Source organism: Agelaius phoeniceus, chromosome 11 (genome assembly GCF_051311805.1).
Source record: "Agelaius phoeniceus isolate bAgePho1 chromosome 11, bAgePho1.hap1, whole genome shotgun sequence".
Classification (NCBI taxonomy): Eukaryota; Metazoa; Chordata; class Aves; order Passeriformes; family Icteridae; genus Agelaius; species Agelaius phoeniceus.
Genome location: NC_135275.1, coordinates 9,495,435 through 9,515,339, shown reverse-complemented (window position 1 = coordinate 9,515,339; position 19,905 = coordinate 9,495,435). Strand labels below are relative to the sequence as shown.

Sequence of the window (19,905 nt, the reverse complement as noted above, 5' to 3'; positions counted from 1 at the left end):
AAGAAGAATTAAATGTGATCATTTTGGTGCTCATGGGAAAATTGGGGGTTTTGCTGGCAAGTATCACTGCTTGTTATCTGAGTTCCCATGCATCAAGTGAAGCAACTAAAAATAAAAAGCAATTTACAAAATACATGTTTGCCATTAGGAGATTATACATCGAGATGTTTCAAAGGCATGGGAAAAATCTGGAGCCAGATATGCAAATGCAGATTCAAGTTCTGCAATTCCTGAGAGCTTGCTAGCACAAATTGGAAATGAGGCAGTGAGTACTATGCTCTCAGCTTTAGAATGTGAGCCAGAGTGTTAAAAACTTGGGCACACAGAGGCTGCCACTTGGCTGATAACAAGGACTGCACCAGGATCCAAAACCAAAAGCATAAACCTTCAGTGAGGGCTCCAGAGCAAACAGAAAGGACATGAATGGGAATAAACATGGTCCCAATAGAAATGGAGAACACACACAGATGAGCAGCCACAAACACGATTTGGGAGCACACGTGATGCACTGGCTGCTGAGAACAAGGACAACACCCCTTAACCTCTCAATTCAAACCTTGGCACTAAGGAGTCACAATTTCTGTGGATAAACCATGTAATGCCTGCTATGCAGTGAGTTACAAGTGAGTTAGAGAGGAGAGGCCAGATGAAGACACTAAAACTGGGATGGGATGGGATGGGATGGGATGGGATGGGATGGGGTGGGATGGGGTGGGATGGGATGCAAACTGGTGCACACCAGGATGCCCACGTGAGTCACCATGATCTGAAGGGTGCCCAGCAGCAGCAGAATCGAAGCCTTGACTCACAATAGATATGCACAAGAGAAAAATCATTATTGGTGCTTGGAGAATCTTCAAAGCAGTTTACTGTCATTAACCAGGTGATAACAAGCTGTGCCAGTGAGGGCTGTTGGAAGCTGTCATTTTCAGCTGTCATCCTTGCTGACAGAATGCCACTTAACACAATGCAAAATATTGCACAGATTTCACCCACTCACATTACCCCTGCTAGCAAGAGAAGCATACATAAGTTTATATCACTGTTCCCCCAGTGACCGAATGAAAAATGAGAATTTTGTGCCGTTTCTAATATTTGTGGGTTTGGTTTTATTTGTTTTGTATAGGACTCATTCAGTCTGTGTATTAATAACAGAGTTCTAAGTAAAAAACAACCCACAAACCCCATGCACATCGAGCTAAAATGGCTTCCTTAGATTCTTTTATTACAATTTGGTATCCCCCTAATGCTTTTACAATTTTCAAATTAAATGAAATATTTTCCAATTTTTAGCTAAATCTACTTCAGCTTGATCCAGTGATAAAATTCAAACACATGAACTGTCATTCCTCTTGTCCTCAGCAAGTAATTTCAGTTTGAGAATGGGCAATTTGTTGGTCAATAAGATAGAAAGGATCTGAATCTATAATTTAACTATATAGGCATCAGTTAAGATAAATCCAAAGCCACCTGAGTACCTGATTCTGATTCTATTTCACCAGGTCAATAAATATTTGCTTCACTGTCTAACAATCCCAGTATCATTTGTAATAAAATGAATAATGACACCGCTGTACCTGTAAATACTTTCTACATTGGAAACTCCTTATAGAGAAAGAAGCAAAAACAACTCATGTAGTTATCAATCATTTAGCATTTTCTTATATTTTCATTTTGTCTGATCATGAAAATATTCAACATCCTACCTTAATGATTTTATTTTTTCTGCTGCCATTGGAGACTCTGCAAAGGGCAGCAGATTAATTAGGGCATTAAATCCCAGGGGAAAAAATATTTAATTCTGAGACACTCAACTTAAATGGTTTCTATATGTTTTGTAACAATTGTATTCTAAATACAGCAACTCTCCAAAGCTTTTATATTCATTTTCTTTGAAAAAAGTTGGAGGAATTATCAGCTCCTGAAATGTGGGTATACTTTTGCCTCAAAAGATATTAAAGGTGTAATTTTTTTCTAGATAACCATGGCACACCTCCCCTTTTCAGGGAGAATTAAAATAATTGCCATCACCATGAACACAAACCATAAAGCATTGCTAATTCTACATTCACAGTGTCCTAGTAAATTAGGGAGAGCTGGAGTGCAAACTAAGGAACTGAAAAACCTTTACAATGGGAAATCATGCAATAGCCTATATGTAGCCATACATGACTGTTGCTCATTAGTGTTGAAGGTTTGTGTGTTTCTAGTCAATTTTTAACTGATAGCAGACAGTGGAAGATATTCATAGTTGCCCTTTTTTTTCTTTCAACCCAAAAAGAATGTCATTTTACCTTCTTAAATATCTTTAACATTGATATTCTCTTAAAAACATGTCTGTATTCTATACTTCAATATCACAGATTTTATCTGAGATTACAATCTGTGCTTTATGTTTTAGCAGCAGCTTATTTCACCTTGATTTCTCATAAAATCATGTGGTCATTTACTGAGTAATATCACATTCTTAAATGCATCCAGTACTCCACAACCAATGCACTGTTAGTAAATAATCCCACTTGGCCTGACAAAATTCAAAAAATTCACAAAGAGAGCTGCTCTCAGCAACAACAGCTAAAGTTCCACTCAGATACTCCTTGAGGTAACTCGACCCTTTTAACAGCTTGCTAACAGTGATCCCTTCTCTTCTTCCATACATACTTTCTAACATTTGAACAGTTTCAATTGTGTTTTTTAGTAAGGTCCTAATAGCTGCAAAGACTCCCTGCTGAGTACCAGGTAGTACAGAGTATCCTCACTGATGTCCAGCAATGTGGGAGGTTCTGTCACAGACTTCTTGAACGCCCTTGGACAAATCACATCAGATATTGAGATACTCCAAGAAGAGTCACAGAACAATGTCATGTTACTTAGAGTGGAATGGGGTTAAGCAGAGAAAGGTCTATCTTTGATTTTAGGTGACTCTACTCTTTTAAAAATCTGTATGTTCATTTTCCTCTATCCTTCAGTTTCCCAGTCTGTGTCCAGCTGACTGCAGATGTGGCAAGGCTCTGGAAGCACCATACCTTAAACCAAAGGAGCATTTAAATGTGAGGATTTAGGGAGTTGGGTTTTTTAATACCTTTTGCTGCTTCCATGGAGATGATATCAGGGCCATAGTTCCTATAAATCTGTAGTTTCTGAATGGTTAACATGATTTTGGTCCCCATGGCAAGCAATGTCAGTTGAGAGCTTGCTTTGTTCTAATTTATGTTAACATTGTGAAAAATTCTGCACAAATACTGCATAAAGAGAGCTCTTAAGCCTAATCAGTGAAGACATACTTAATATCTGTAGGCTCACACAAAAAAAATGCTAGTCCAAAGGACACAAATGTACTTTTACATTTATCCAAATGGAATAGGCAAAAAACCCCTCAAATAAGCAATGAATAAATTTATTTCTAAAATGTCCTTTTCGCCTGAGGAATCCAGTAACAGGCTGTGAGTGAAACAAGTATGCAGCTGAGTTTGTCTCTGCAAAACTCACCAAGATTTCCTGTTGATGGTGCCGTGAAACACAGCTCAATGCCCACTAGAACAGAGAAGCTTGTTTAAAAGCACACAAAGCTCAGTGATTTATGAACTCACCCAGTAGAGCACATCAGTCCATCCCTCCATGGTTATACACTGGAACACAGTCAGCATTGCAAATGCAAAGTTGTCAAAGTTGGTGATGCCTCCGTTGGGTCCAACCCATCCACCCTTACATTCGGTGCCGTTCATGACGCACTGACGGCCGTTCCCTGAGAATGCACAAGGTGCTGGATCATCTTCAACTAGAATATCTGCAAAAGGACCCAAAAGCCACAGCTCTGAGACCTCAGGATTTCATGATTTAACCCTTCACATGAGGAAATAGCAACGCTATTGTGAGATAAATCCAGATTTCACGCTGAGAAAGGCCACACATCAGAGCTTTGGAGGTTTTAGTCTTACTCAGATCTGGGCCTTACAACATCAAGAAGAGGCTAATAAAAATAATTAAGCAATGGAAAGAAGCACAATGTAATAATACATCACTTAAAACCTCCTCATGCTGATTTTTTTTCCTCTTTACTGCTGCTACTTCACTTCAAGGCACTTTGCACCAACACATGGACTACTAAGGAAAAATGGATTTAATTCCCATACAGAGCTGTCTTCATTCCTCAGCTGAAAGAAAAGCACCTTTAGCCAGCAGATAAGATGGTTTCACACCTTCAAAGTTCTCCCACAACACACACTTCCATTTCATTATTTCACCTGGATGGAAGAACACTGTTCTCCACTCCTCACATTGCCACAATCTGGATTTGTCCCTTATAAGTAGTCACCCATATTTTCTTCACTGCTGGTACTTAAGCTACACATCAGAGAAATGAAAACCTATTCAGAGCATGGTCTAGTCTCTAAGTAGTTTGATTTTTTGGTGACTTTGGTACTGAGGTTTTTTTTTTCATTTAGTGCGCAGTACCTAAAATTGTGAACCACTGTAAACTGGGGTAACAACAGCTTAAGTGCTTTGGCCCTTAGATCTACTTCAAACTGAAATCCCACAGATTTAAAAGAAAACATAATCAAACCCTTATTTTAAGCAACAGTTTAATGACTTACCTGAATCAATAAGAAAACAAGATTTGTGCATTTTTCCAATAAAAAGTTCCAATCCTATAATAGCATAGATTATGATTACAAACAATACCAAAAGGGCAATATGGAGGAGGGGGACCATGGCTTTTATAATGGAGTTCAGGACAACTTGTAAACCTAAAAAAAAAAAAATTATACAAGATATGAACCATATTTCTATGTCTTACTCTGTCAAATTTTATATAATTACACATTATTAGGACTTAATGATACAGACATGCAGAGATAATCAGATTTTTTAGAAACATCTATTACCCAGAACCACGAAATATTCCTTTAACATAAAAATCTTCATAAGAATCTAAAACTTTCTGTCTAATTAGTTCCTCTGTTAATAAAGTTTATATCATAGAACTCAGTGTTTGAAATGTGTCACAAGAATCTGTGGGTGCTTTTATCAAAAAGGGCACTTAGTCAGTGTGTGCCTGTAAGTCACTTATATGACCTTGAAGTTCTGTGCTAAAACAAAGACTTTGTGTCAAGTTCTGAGAAAATGTGCACTCAGCCAATTGTAGAACTGTCTTCTTATTCTGGGAGAAAAATATCGTTAACTGGGAAAACATATTTTTAATCTGTACAAACTTATTCTTTCATCATTTATCCCTTTCAAAACTGCTCTTTTTTTTTTTCAATTAAATATTTATCCAACTTTTGGCTTTACCAAGATGATCTAATCCCAGACTAATGGAGCTGCCACAGTACCAATGAGAATAAAATATGCCTCTTTTTTTAAGGACTGCTTCTGTCCTCACTGAAGCCCTTTTGCCAAAAATCAATCATTTCCCTGTAACAATCCACAATATATTAAACACAAAATTAGCTTTCTTCCTTTGAATGCCTTGGAAAGAGCTGAACTGGAAGTCATGAACCTTGTATAGCCCAAATTATTTCAATAATTAATAAAGCATTCAAAGAAAACAGGAAATATCAGAAAATTCAATTGCTTTCTTAAACAATATTGTTCTACTTTTTAAGCTTTCTAATTTATCTGTTAGCTCTGTTGAGATAAACAGAAGGCATTCATGTGCATTGGAGGGGGCAAGAAACACAAAATGTGTAATGTGCTCTGGCACACACCAACATATAAACTATTTTAAGACCAGCTACACTTTCAGATGCAGGGGTTTAGAATTAAAAAAAAAAATCTAAATTTAATTTTCTGGTGTATTTGCATTTTAACATGTAATTTACTTTTTATATAAACCTTCTAAAAATGAAGTGTACTCCCCTGTCTGCTTATTGAACTGTGTAAGGAGATCATACACTGACTGAATTCACAATGCCTTGTTCAACTTGAAATGGGGTATCACTCATCTTGAAATTCACTTTATATACATAGCCAGATAACAAAAACTCAGCTTTATCCCATCTCATTTCTCTAGTGCCTGGAAGAAGACAGTTCAACAATGAGAGCAGCCCCATTCCTGATTATTGCAATAAAGAGAAATAAAGGAAATAAAGAGAGCAGAGCTTACTGGGCACTCCTGATACGAGTCGGAGAGGTCGCAGTACACGAAAGGCTCTTAGGGCTTTGACATCAAAGCCACCAGGTTTGCCACCTGAGTGGCTGCCACCGTCTGTTTCTTTGGTTAATTGTTCCAATATTACACTAAATAATCTAGAAAATGAGATGAAAGGTAAGGTCATCACTGTCTATTTACCACACAGTCAAAGATATTACTTTGGAAATTAGTTGAAGTGCAGATCATTCTGCAAAGCTGTTCAGATGTCAGACTGAGAGGTATATTTACACATTAAATCATGACAGACAGAGCTATGAAGTGCAAGACTTTATAATCCCTCTAGAGAATGAGGATCACACAGTTTCCAATAATTTAGCATTCAGCTTATATATACAGTTTGCTATTTTTAAATAGATGAAGCTGCTTTGCCACTTTTGTTCAAACATTTTAGCTTTAACATTTGGAGAATTAATCTTCCCTTTAGAAGAAGAAATAGATAATAACTAAAACCATCTGGTTTAATTTTGGTGGAATATATGAACTCTAAGTGGCACAGCAGTACAATATTCTATATACACTCAGCAGAAACTGAATATTTTAAAAATAATTAGAGTTCACCATTTAATAACACCAAAAAGATTTGTTTCTTACACATAATACCTCTGAGGAAAAATATATTCCCAGATGGCTCATTTATTATATTGTAATTTTTCCCCGCAGAAATGAATTAGTCATTCATTAGAACAGTTTGCAAGACAAGACTTTTATTTTGTTTTCCCACTTTTAGCAGCAATTTAAAGTGATGCATGTTCTTGAAATCCAAATTAATCTTAGGTTTATTTTAGTTTGGAGCTCCATCTCAGAAGCATGGGTTTCTAGACTGCCACTAGACCACACAAACTGTGTTATCCTTTGCACAGAGTCTGTATTTCAATAGTTGCAGAGCTGCACTTCTCCTGAAAGGATTATCAACTTAAAAGAGTTTTGCAATCATGAGAAATGTTTCACACTCGTAAACGATGCCTGAAATGTGCAGGGCATTAGTTTGGTCATGACAAGTTTTCTCAACTCTGGTTAAGAACTCTGTCACGCTGGATAGTTGCCTGAAATCATATATTATTTAATAGGGTGCCTAAACTCGATTATTGAAGGCTTTACCCTCCCCCAGTAAGCAGCTGACCCACATCAGTCCATACCCATCCCTACACTGCTTCATTCTGCTCCAGAGAAAAACTCAGCTCCAAAGGCTCTACAGATGTTAAAGGGAACATCAGCAGCCCACACACTGTTCCACCAAATCCAGATATCCAACACCAGGTCCTGATTCAGCCCTAGAATTTAATGGAAGCATAATTGCAGGAAAACTAACACCTCACTGATTTCAAGAGTGACTATTTGTGCTCAGAGACAGACATTACTAAAGATGCTTCTGAGTCAAGTCCTGAATTCAGAGAACCTTTCAGCCTGTCAGGTCATACAACATTCAGAAAATTAAAGGACATGGGCAGGTGCTATGAAAGCTTTCTCTACCAGGACCTTATTCTTCCACAGGAATCAATGGAAATTACATGAGAGACCATGCAGCTGAGCAGACTACTCAGAGTACATTCATACTCTGATGGGTTACAGGGAGAAGTGACAAAGAATAGAAAGCATCACATTCACAGCTCTGTCTACAGCTCTGTCATTTTGTGTTGTCCAGCTGAAACCAGGACATATGTCATTCCGAAAAAGCTATTAACGTATAAAACTATTCATCTGCTTTATTGAAATTTACATTCATATTCCTCTACAGTTTATCAAAGTTTAAAGGTTTAAGATTTGATCTTAAAAACATTCTCTGTATATATTTCCCTTTTGCTTGTAGAGATTTCTTTAGGTATAATTAAGATTAATGGAATTGGACTGACTGCAGTCTCTGCTGAGAAAGCAAATTTCAATACATTCAATATAGGACATGATGGCAGCTCTTTCAAGCTTTTAGAATACCTAATGAAATTTCCCATTGAAGCTAGTCAAATAGAATCAGGTCCAGAAGTGGTTCCATATCCACCTTGGGTTATATATGAAAATCAATTTTTCACTCTACTACTATGTACTAATTAAATAAATGGCACTTATGCTCGCTTAATCATGCAGGTTGTGTTCTTATTGAAAGAAAAACCTTGCTCACAATTCTGTCAGCGTGTGACATGTTAGGAAAGGTCCATCTTGTCTTACAGGTAGGCTACTGACAACCTGCACAAGAGTTTATATTCCAAACTTCTGGATTTAAATTAGGACTTAATCTTACTGTGATATTTTAGGCATTTGATAAGATTTAGTCCTTTTTTATTCGTATTTTTAACAAATTCGGTGTGAGCATCTGACCCAACTCCATTTAGCCTCCAATAATGAGTGTTTTAGGAATTAGTGGAAAATTTTTTAGTTATCATGTATTTAGGACACAGCCAAAGATAGAGGTCATGTTAATTAGACTGCTCCAGGGTTACTGTAACTCCATGGTCACTTGACAAAAGAGAAGAGGTCTATTCAAGGGACTGCTTGGCAAGGGAGCAGAGCTGTGTGTGACAATCTCCAACCTGCCCACCAAGCTTCCCCTTCAGGCACAGGGACCAATCTGTTGAGAATGACCTGACCTGATGAAGAATCTATTTATACACAAATTTTAGTCCTGGACCAAAACTGCCTGCATGCCAAAGGACTGGCCCAAATACAACCTTCTCAGTAACATTCAGTATCTCATAATCAAATAGTTACAGATCAGGCATTCTTATATTCACACTACCTCCCCAAATTTAACAATGCTTTACCATAAATTCCTTTAGTTAGCAACTCTTTCTTTCCCTTAATGCAGTGACAACTTAAAAGCAGCACACATTCTAATTTCTGAGATTTTTCAAATACAGGCAACCCTTGATATGGTTTGAATTTTAAAATGAAATTAGAAGTGCATACTGCAAGCCAAGGTCGTGTTTGCTACAACACACAAAGCTATACATGGATAATGTTCTCCATGTTCTAGATAATGTATACTTTTAGCAAACAAAATTTGCAGTACTGGTTAAACAGCTGTTTAACATAATCTTCACAGCATTTAGGAAATTGGTGAATATACACCAAGATTAATTCCCTAGATAACTGAAGGTAGGATCTAATGAAGTAGCACAGCCACTGACATTGACTTGCTGACACAAAAATAATTTGTCAATAAGTAGGTGCATAATGTAAGTTCCACTCCTCTGAACCTGCATAAGGCCCAGCAGTCCCTTCTCTGGGCCAAAGAACAAACTCTCCAAGGTTTCCTGGTGCAGCAAAGTGCACAGGGTAAAGAAAAAAAAAGGCATTTTTAACATACATTCAACCCCAGGGAAATCAAAATCATATCTTTATCTTGGGGCTGACATGTAGCACCCAATTTTACTCAGATTTTGGGAACATCAAGGAATCACTGTTAATTCTGTCTCCCCAGCCACTCTTCTCCACTTTGAACCATGTGGGTCCTCCCAGCGGTCTTTGTGAAACAGATGAACTCCACATGACTGCAGCGAAGGGTTAAACAAATGCATTAAATAACAACGTGCAGCCCTTAAGAGATCAACATATGGAAAGAAACCAGGAGTTTACCTTGAGAAAATTCGACGGAAAAGCTTCTGAAAAACAACTCTGGAAATCTCCAGCAGGATTCAGAATTCCCTGGGAACTTATAAATGCACTACAGTCTATAGCCAGGGATAGCACTGAAAATTTTAGGACTTTTTAACATTTTTTCACTCAGTTCATTCTTTTACTCCAAAGAAAAAAATCCAGCATAGGCTGCTACTCACAGTCAAACAGGCCTATACTTACCTCACTGTAAATAAAAGTTTAAATATTTTTATAATGGAAGATAAGCTACTTACCCTACTATTACTATTACAAAATCCAATAAATTCCATCCATTTCTAACATATGCATTGGGGTGTAATAATAATCCATATGCTATAATCTTCAAAAATGTTTCAACTGTAAAAATTATCAGGAAGGCATATTCTACTTTTTCCTGTGGAAGACAAAAAGAAAGTACAATGAAAGACAATGAATGTAACAGCTCTTTTTACTATTGACAATTTGCAACAAGTGGGTACTGATCAGGACTAAGGAAATACCTTAATGGCAGTTTATTTCACAGGTTTTAATTGCATAACACTTAATTATAACTATACTGACAAGGTTATAATTATATAATTGCACAAGGTTTTCTTGTTTTCACATTCTGTGAGAGGAAAAGAAACTGTTTCTGCAAACATTTAAGCATACAGTACCTTTGCTTAAGCAAAGAGTCCCATCCAGGTCAATAGGATTCTCTGCATTCATTATAACCAGAAAATGCTGTAGAACAGAGCTCCAGAAATATCCTTGAAAGGTAAGCAGTGGTATACTTCCTTTCACTATTATAAAAGTTTTAATTGTTTAATATTGAATTTTACACTGTCTTGCAACTTTTTCATCTTGATGTGGAAGCTTGCATTCACTTTTTCTCCCTTCCACATTACCAGAATTTCTTTAAAATACCCTATGATGTTTGAAGAAATTTTAAGGTACTGTACCACCACCGTATCATTGAAGCTCCAACGTCAGATTTAATAGGTTTTTTAAATGCTATTAGTTTCTGCATTTTACCAAAATTTTTATTTCAGAGCTATATACTGAATATATTTTCTTAGCTAACTAGATACTCTAGAAAGAAGAAACCCCCAAAAATATTATTAGCATGTTTGACTTGGTAAATTGAAGTCACCAGTATCAAAACAGAGCAGTTAACAACTGTTCTTTTTACCTTCAGACATGATCATTTCATTATTTTCTATAACATTTGTTTCGTTATCTGTTGCTACTCAAATATTACAGCCAAGAATAAAATGCACAAAGAGTATGATTCATTTTTTAAACTTGTTCAGGAACACATGATGTTGCTCATTTATCACATACAAGGTTCATTACATGACTGTAATTGCTCAGGCAGGATTACCATCTTCTACTATCATTACTCAAACAGAGCACCAACATTACACACAAAAATACATTATCCTTATTTGTTACACAAAAAAAACCCCCACATTCCTTGTTTGTCACACAGGTTGGCACTCTCATACACAACCAAAGGAAAAACCAAACCTTAATCATTTGCAACTTAAATAAAGACCTTGATATTCTTATGTGCGAATCTTTAATTTGGGCAGTTAGATTTCTTTTGCTGCCAAAGAGGCCATTTAGGATGGTTATGTATAGGATGTGGTATTTCCATTTATAAATCTGACACTGGTGATTTAATGGAGGCAAGGGCTTGTCAATAAACTCCTCTCCAGGCCTTTACCTGTAGCAAGCAGCACCCTGGGGTCACTGGGCAGGTCAGGCACCCTCATTGCAAAGCAAGGATTCCTGGATCTCACCTTCTGCTCAGCTCAGTCCTGCGCCCCTGCCTTTTCCCCCTCTTTTGAGTACACTTCATGAACACTGTGGAGCTTCATCCAAGGCTCCTCAGCTACTTTCCATTTTGGGTGAGATCTTCCAGCTCAGTGAAACCAATGGAACTTCCAGTGAAACCACCTTCTCCTCAAACCTCCTAATACTTCTTTCAAAATTGTCCCTCCCACTTACCCATCAATTTATCACCAATCAGCCAGGACAGTTGCCAGATAACAAGAGTGAAGTGGACTCACACAAGAAATGTGAATGTCTTGTGCACCAAAATCCATCAGATCCCTTTGGCTAGAGAGCACCACTGAGATTACAATAATATGAATTATCAGCATTCCTGAGAAACACACTCAGACATGCTTAAATACAACAAATCCTACCACATAGACATTCCACAATAACAGCTATTTCTGTCTCCCTGCATGCAACTAAATTTGCAGCATAGTTATAGGAAGATAAATAATGAAGGAAAACATAAGGAAGACAAAAATATTACAGTTGTCATTTGCCATGGGCAAAATATATATCAAAATCATAGTAGTAAAAGAAAAAGTGAGACAAAATATGTATGTTTCATATATGCCAAATTTCAATAGCTTCTTTTCTTAAAAGGAACACTGGATCTAGGACTGGATGGGATCTTCTGAGCCAAAATAACCTCATGGGTCCCTCAGTCCAGAGTTTTATAGGCAACCATGTAATTTAACTCCATCCATTAAAGTACCAGTTCCATCCTAAAAACCATCTTTGCTCTTTACTGCTCCCCTTCAAAAATATTCCAATGCTCTTCTGCTCTCTGGGCTAAACACCAGCCCCAGTGCTAAAGTTACACAACTTTGTTAAAGTCACACAGCCCTGCAGCCTATTTTAATGGGACAGTTCAAATCTGAACAACTCTGCCCTATCATTTCCCATCCATCCTTGAAAAATAGTATTGGTCTCCATCCTGTTTATCTCATCTCTTTTATGGAAGCAGGAGTTTTTATTATTTCCTAAACAGTATTGCAAACATTCCATTAGAGCCATATGGAATGTAGGACAATCTCATTTTTAAACCCACCAATGGGCTCAAGGTCAGTGTGTGTCACTTCACAGATAGACCTTGAGAGCTGCACCAACAGAAGCCACATGAAATCTCAGCAAGGAAAAATGGGAAGTGCTGCACCTTGGCTTAAATAATCCCACACCAATATGGGCTGAGAAAGGACCTGGCAGTCACACATCAATTTAAATTTGTGCTCATTTAAATCAGACAAATTCCATAACTCACTGTTTTATTTTCCCTCCCTTCCATGCTCTCACACACTCTATTTATTTATTTCTTTTTAAAGCACAACCTGTGTTTTCCACTGAGGCCAGATGAATGACTTGGCCCCATAGTTAGTACACAAAGTACAGGCTGTGCTTCCTTCACAGACTGTTTGGCTCTTGAATAAGTAGGCACCCAACAGATGTTCTCACACAAACTGCAGAGCTGACAACCTGCTCACCCTCAGGAAGGTTCTGGTGGTCTCTTCTCACACTTGGATAATTTCCTGCTGGTCCCTATGGACATCAATTTTTGCCTCTGCAACCCTGATACATCTGTAGACCACACATCACCTTGTACATCCAGAGCTTAAGCAACCACTACTCAAGAATAAATAACATTCAATTTTCAGTATCCATGAAAGAGTTGCAGAGGCAGGATTGGTTTGGGAAAATAAAACTGAAAAAGTAAGAGATAAATTCAAAATACAGACTCAAGACTGCAATTTTAACAGGATATGATGCACACATTTATCTAGTCTCTTTCCTCCAGTGGTGAAATCATATTTTGTTCAAATTAGTTGATATCTTGAAATGAACACTGCATTCAAAATGGCAGTAGGTACACTAAAAAAGTAGACAGCTAAACAAAATAATAAGGAAATATCTAAGAGTATGTATTGAGTGCTTGCAAAAGAAAATCTATTAAGAGAAACCAGGAAGGCAGTTTTGGTTCTAAGAAACTGCAGAGATTATTGCAGAATTTGCACACAATTTCTAATATCTATTATTGCATTTAGTTCTACACTTCATCATAAAATTAGCAGAAAAAAGTGACAGCTGTAAAGCTAAAGAAGATATGAAGCCCAACAATATGTCTACGTTCTGAAGGATCTAATCCTGAGGCTGTATAGATTAATAGTGGTTTGCTCACTGATTTGATAAAGCTAGGTCATCTCTCCTCACAGGCAGCTGATTCCAGCAAGGCTGTCTGACACTTTGGTTAATGCTGCTCAAAATCTTCAAGCCTCAGCAATCTTTTTCTGAATATATGATGCAACAGGACTGATAAGATAAACTGCCTTTCTCATGGAATCCATGCAGTTTGCCTTTGGTATTGATCATGAAGCACAAAACAAAGGCCACTCTTACGCTATGAGTTTAGGTGCCATCATAAGATCCTCGTTTCACCAAAAAAAGAGAAAAAGAAAGAAAGAAAAAGGAAAAAAAAAGCAAGCATTTGCTTTCTTATTTTAAGTAAATCAGCTTAGCAGAAACCCTGTTGCTCAGGAAATCTTTTTTCCCCCACCCTAGCCAGATGGTGTACATTAGTCACCATTTATTATCTTCATATTTTCAAAATCTCGGAAAGAAATATGCAAAGTTACATGTCAGAAGGTGACACACCAAAATTCTGCATTTACGTTAAGATGTTTCACAAGATAACTGCTCCAAAATAGGAAGTCATTAATTTGCAAAACCTTAATCTATTATGCTAGGTAATTAAGTCTTACTATATTAAAATTTCTATTCCCTTAGCATCAGAGATGGGAATTATTTCTTAACTGAAGAAATACATTTTTGCATCCAGACCAACAAATATGCATCAGAGTAAAAACTGCTTAGCAGATAAAGTGACTCAATTTAAGCAAATTAAGCAGACTGATCAACTTTCTGAAGCTTAGACACAACACAAGATACTTTGACATTATTGATTTAGGGATCAAAAACAACAAAAAGAAATCAGATGCTGTTTAATAAGTTGTGTGGCTGATGTTTGGACAACACAAATAAAGCCATTTATCTTTTTGACAATCAGCCATTTTTTCAAGTTCTGGCACTGGAAAAACACTCAAGTTACTTTTCTGTCTTGTAGATAGAGTTTTGAATTTTAAAATATAATTATTTAATCTTTCACTTGGTATAGCTGTATTCCTCTGAAAATCCTCTCTGACGTGCAGCACAGTAACAACAATGGGAAAGTAAACCTATTTATTCCCACATGTGAAAAAATGTTATAGCAGTTTCCCAATACAAAAAAATGAAACACAAATGGAATCCATACACCAGGCAGAAAGAAATCTATATACTTGCCTTTATTTCATCAACTTTAAAAGTAATGTACTACCAAGATTAGACATGGAAATTGCTCTCTATTCATTAGAAGAATGGGAATTATTTATCTCTCAACAATTCAGATAACTATTGGATTAACTGTGCCTTTAGATACATAACAACAAACAAGGAGGGTGAGTTTAAAAAACATGTTTTAAGGATTCTTGTCCTGATCAATCCAAATAAACCATGTTTCACCATCCTCATCAGTCCTGACCCACTGGAGGGAATACAGCCACTGCTCTCTACTTTGTCAGATGGCTGCATTACTGTCCTTGTAAGCGCAGCTTTGATCTGCAGCAACTTTAGAAAATATCATTATGTTCACAAAATTACTCCTTTAATATAGGCCTGGGCAACAAACCTTGTTTCCATCCTTCAAGAGCACATTTCATGTACATGAGGCGTTTTATGTTTGAATACATTGAATACATGTAAAATCCAGGGCAAGACTGGGCAGGAATTTGGCATCAGGCCCAGAAACATCTCCAGCCCTTTGAGGGGCTTTACAGGACACCATCACATTACTGCAGGTCCAGATGCTCTGGCATTTCAGGCTGGTGCATCTCATGGCAAGGCTGACACTTGAAAGTCAACACCAAGTACAAACTCCATACTTAGGAGTAGAAATAAGCAGGTGTTACACAGCAAGAACATTCTTACACCAGTTCAATATTAAACGAACAGGATTTCACGTTCCTAGTACCACTGCCAAGCAACAAATCTCACTCAACATTTTTACTGTTTTCAAAGAGAACACAGAATCCTTTCATCTTTTTTGAACTGAGGATTCACAATCCCATGGTCTGGTCACAATTAACAACAGTTGCACCCTCCAGATCTCAAGCAGGCATTTGTGTTTGCAGGAACAGAGAATAAGAACATCTCAGACACTGAGCACAGCAAAGGAACAAAATGGATGTGCAAGCTATACACTGAGGGGCAATTAAAATTAACTGCAATTAAGTTTCTTTAAGTCCCTTCTTATCAGGTAGTCTGAAGGAGCATTTGAATAACTTAGATCACTGAAATAGTACCTCAAGCTTCAAAGACAGTTTTAGTTTTACTTTCATCTGACAGGTTCTGGCAGCCAGAGGTAGAGGAATAAGCAGAGCATATTTAGCAGTGATTACTTTTTTCATTATTTCCTGCAATCAGTTCCTCTAAATGCACTGTAGACCTGCATTTGATCTTTGAGTGTAATTGCTTCTTACATGTATTTTGCACTTTATGTTGTAACACAATAATGGAGATGTAAACACCTCTGTTCTGTAAATAACCATTTGTACGGAGAGAAAAATGTTGCATCCAAATTAGAATTTTTCATATGGATTACAGGCTTCTGTATGGAGCCACATTGGTTTTATTCATATAAAAGTTCAATTTAGTACATGTTAAGTATTTTCTGTCCATAAATAGAAAAAAATCCAACCTCTATGTCTGTGTTTTCCTCCTTTATATTTAGGCAGAGCTCTGCTCTGGGACAGGTAATGCAGAGCTTTGCTGAGCAACAGCTGGGGAAAACAACAGACATCCACTCTGTGTGTACATAATTATTAAATCCACTATTGGCACTGCCTTGCACACCCTCACAGAAGCACAGACAACCCTTCTGCTTCTATTGCTGTGAAGAGATGAGACAAATGGTGTGGTTTTGAAAATTGGATCATAAATAACCAAAAGCAAAACAGAACTCCTGCAAATTGACCATCTACTAAAAAATTATCAAGAAAAGGCCCACAAACATACCAATCACTTGGCAATGACTGCATTCCTGCAAGGTATGAAAGGCAGGTTGTAGAAATGCCAGCAGGCAGAAACATGTGAGCTTCAGTCCTAAAACCACTTGAAGATTGAGCACAGTATTCCAAAGAATTGCACAAATGAAAGCTGGCCAACCAAGCAACAAAGAATATACCTGGAATAAAATTCAATTTACTTGGGTGCCTTTCTGCCCCCATCTAACTGATGATATTCAGGAAAACAAGGCCAGCACAATTAGTAGAAGAGAATATTTGTGTATACTGGCACATGGTTTCATAATTTTCCTTACATAGTTGAACAGAATCAGTGTCGAGTGGTGAATTAAACCTACATCTAGTCATAAAACAGCACTAATGTTAAACATATATTGATACCTACTATCAATTTTATTTATTTATAAGACACCAGGTTTTGGCCAGAAACCAGGGTATGAGAATATTAGTCTCAGGTCTCAGATACCTTAGTGAACATATTAAAATTCTGAACATTTAGAAATCAAGAGAATTTTTTAATCCTTATAAATTCATTCTGACCATGCAGAAATCTATGAGTAGAAAGCAGGCAGGAGCACTGACAGCATAAAATCCTCTATTGAATTTAGTGCAAGGTAGGTTAAAAAAAAAACAAAACAACTCCAAAAGCTACAAAATATTATTTTTCATTAAAAGAGAAAACCTACAGACCAAAATCTCACCAATCCCATCAAACTGTAATTATTTTGGCATTTCACTATGAAACGGATGAAAAAAAAATCTGCTTTAAAAATACTCCTGTGTGAAGTCTTCCTGTATGTTTTTGCTAACCATACTTCAAAAGCACATATTGATACCACTTATGTGTTTCTTAAAATGCTGCCATAAAAACTTTTTGCTGTCACAAAAATTTAATTACTCCGGCAATGCTGCAATAGCCTGAATTTAAACCTACCTACAAACAATGTCCATTTTCCCAACCCATCTAATTCCTTCTTTGACCAACACAATCCTGAAATGCACAGGAGTGCTCTCACACCAGTCCTGGGCACTCTGCACTCAGCTTTTGTAGGCAACCTTGCCAAAGCAAGAGTCTGTCCCAACAGACAATTCCAAGCAGCTCTGAAGGAATATGGCATCCCAAATGGAAAGAAAGGGAAAGACCAAGAAGGTCAGGGTTTTTTGTGTGTTACTTATTCATTCACAGCTCTATAATGACCCAGTGCTGTGTTTTAATAATGTCAAGGACTTTCTGTAAAAAAAAAAAAAAAAATCAAACATGAAAACAATATGGAGAACAGATTGGGTCAGTAGTTCTGTTCTGCACTGGCAGTGTCAGCCAAGAAACAGAACAATAACATTCCTTGAGTAGGTGTTTTTTCCCTTGATTTATTCATCTGACTGCAAATCTAATTTCCATTTTCATTACAAAAGAACTGGACAGAACTGATAGAATAATTTCATCACAATGCTTTACTCATTAATCTGCCAGATATATGACTCCATCAGCTCTTTGCTTTTGTCAGTTTAAGAACTACAGAATGATTTGTTAAGAACATACCCAATGAGACAGTTTGTTTTCCTAAACACCTTTAGTAGGGTGGAAACTTGCATTATGTAAGGCTTAATAATTTCATTTGGTGGGGTTTGGTTTGAGTTTGTTTCATTTGTTTGGTTTTGTGGGGTTTCTTTGTTGGTTGGTTTTTATTACAGTGGAAATGGTTTGACACCCACCAACAAGGTTTTCAAAAATTCAAACACACTATACTGCCCCATGTCCTGGTCTGACCTTGAGGTGAATACAAAGGGAGGACATGGTTAGGCCTGGTACTTCATTGGAATTTTTCTAATCATCCTTCTCAGGTTTCAAACAGAAGAGCCCCAGACCAGTGGTCAATCTGTGAGCTACAACCTACACTTGTGGTCTACTACTGCCCCTGCAAACCAGCAGCATCAAGAATATTTTATTCAAACCTCTGCTTTTGGAGGGTGGTCAACTTCCATGACCAGGATTGGGTATCTGTATCAGGACAGGCTACAGAATTAAAATATTATTTTTAAAAATTTCAAGGACTTTAAAAAGTACTAGAGAATGTGAATGCCTTATATTGGTATAACAGTGTTAAGAAATTTCTACAGAGAAATCTATGTTTTGTTCTGACTTTCTTCTTAACACATCCTAACATCAGCTCAGCACTAGAATTTCATACAGAAGACACTGACTGCAATACACAACGTGGAAATGATGATTCCATTCTGAGAGGAAGGTATGATTGCTAAATAAGTTCCAGTGTGAAATATCTAATGCCTTTCTGAGAGCCACATGCTGCTCATTCTATTACCCCTTCAAAATTCTTTTCTTTTAGAAAGAATTTCTTAATTCCTTAGATAGACTTTGATTTACTCTATATATTTGTTAACAGGTAAAACAAAGTATTGCACTAAAAAGCACTCCAACAAATCTAGAAAGTTGCATTATTTATGAGCACACAACCTGCCAGAGCACTAGAAGCCATAAACTACAGAAATGTCAACAGCAATGTTGCTGATGAAATACATTTTCGACTAAAAGAGAAGACAGGATAGAATATTCCTGGTAGATGCTGCCCAGAACAACAATGTGGGGAACCAAAAAAAATGCATTTATCCAAACTGACAGGAGAATGGTCTGCAGTAGCCATGAAAATCTTAAAACACAACTTTATCCTTGAGTGTTTCAGTTGCTGAACAAGTTGTCCTTTGCAGTTTTCTTCTCCTGTGGTAGCTTTTGAGCCACATGCTTGAGCTATCTCTTTAATAAAAATTTCATTTCAAAGTCAAAAATCAAATAACACACTAATAAAAGACTTTGTTTTGAAAGAATATCTCATAGTAAATTCCAGATATGTGAAATGTAATGTGGCTGTAGAAATTGGTATTTCCCTGGAACAATAAAATGTAGGAAGATTCCCATTTTGTGTATCCACTAAGTATTTGGATAATTATGAAAGGAAAGTCCTCTAAGTTCTTCCATCTTGAACACAAGGCTAAGTGAACACAGAAACATCATCATCTGAGGGTTAGATTGCTCTGGCTGTTCCATATCAACAAAGAAAATGAGGATCTGTAGAGAAAATACAAGGGAAATGTGCCATGACATTATTCAATGGAAGCCCTTTGCTCCACTGCAAACATAGAGCTCTTGGACAAGAAATATTAAAAGCTGGAATGGCTCTCAATACATATGGAGGAGTTGCAAGAAAAATTCAAAAA

General features: G+C 37.0%; 1 protein-coding gene across 6 annotated transcripts in view; it reads right to left on the bottom strand.

Annotated features, from left to right (window-relative positions):
- The window catches only part of CACNA1D (calcium voltage-gated channel subunit alpha1 D), a 169,190-nt gene that overhangs the window by 97,045 nt on the left and 52,240 nt on the right, over positions 1-19,905 (bottom strand). For all 6 annotated transcript variants that reach the window (XM_077184756.1, XM_077184753.1, XM_077184757.1 and 3 more), the window contains exons 4-7: positions 9,997-10,136; positions 6,107-6,249; positions 4,596-4,748; positions 3,591-3,787 (exon numbers count right to left, since the gene is read on the bottom strand). In XM_077184756.1, coding sequence (XP_077040871.1) covers positions 3,591-3,787; positions 4,596-4,748; positions 6,107-6,249; positions 9,997-10,136 — 633 coding nt within the window. The remainder of the gene's footprint in view (positions 1-3,590; positions 3,788-4,595; positions 4,749-6,106; positions 6,250-9,996; positions 10,137-19,905) is intronic.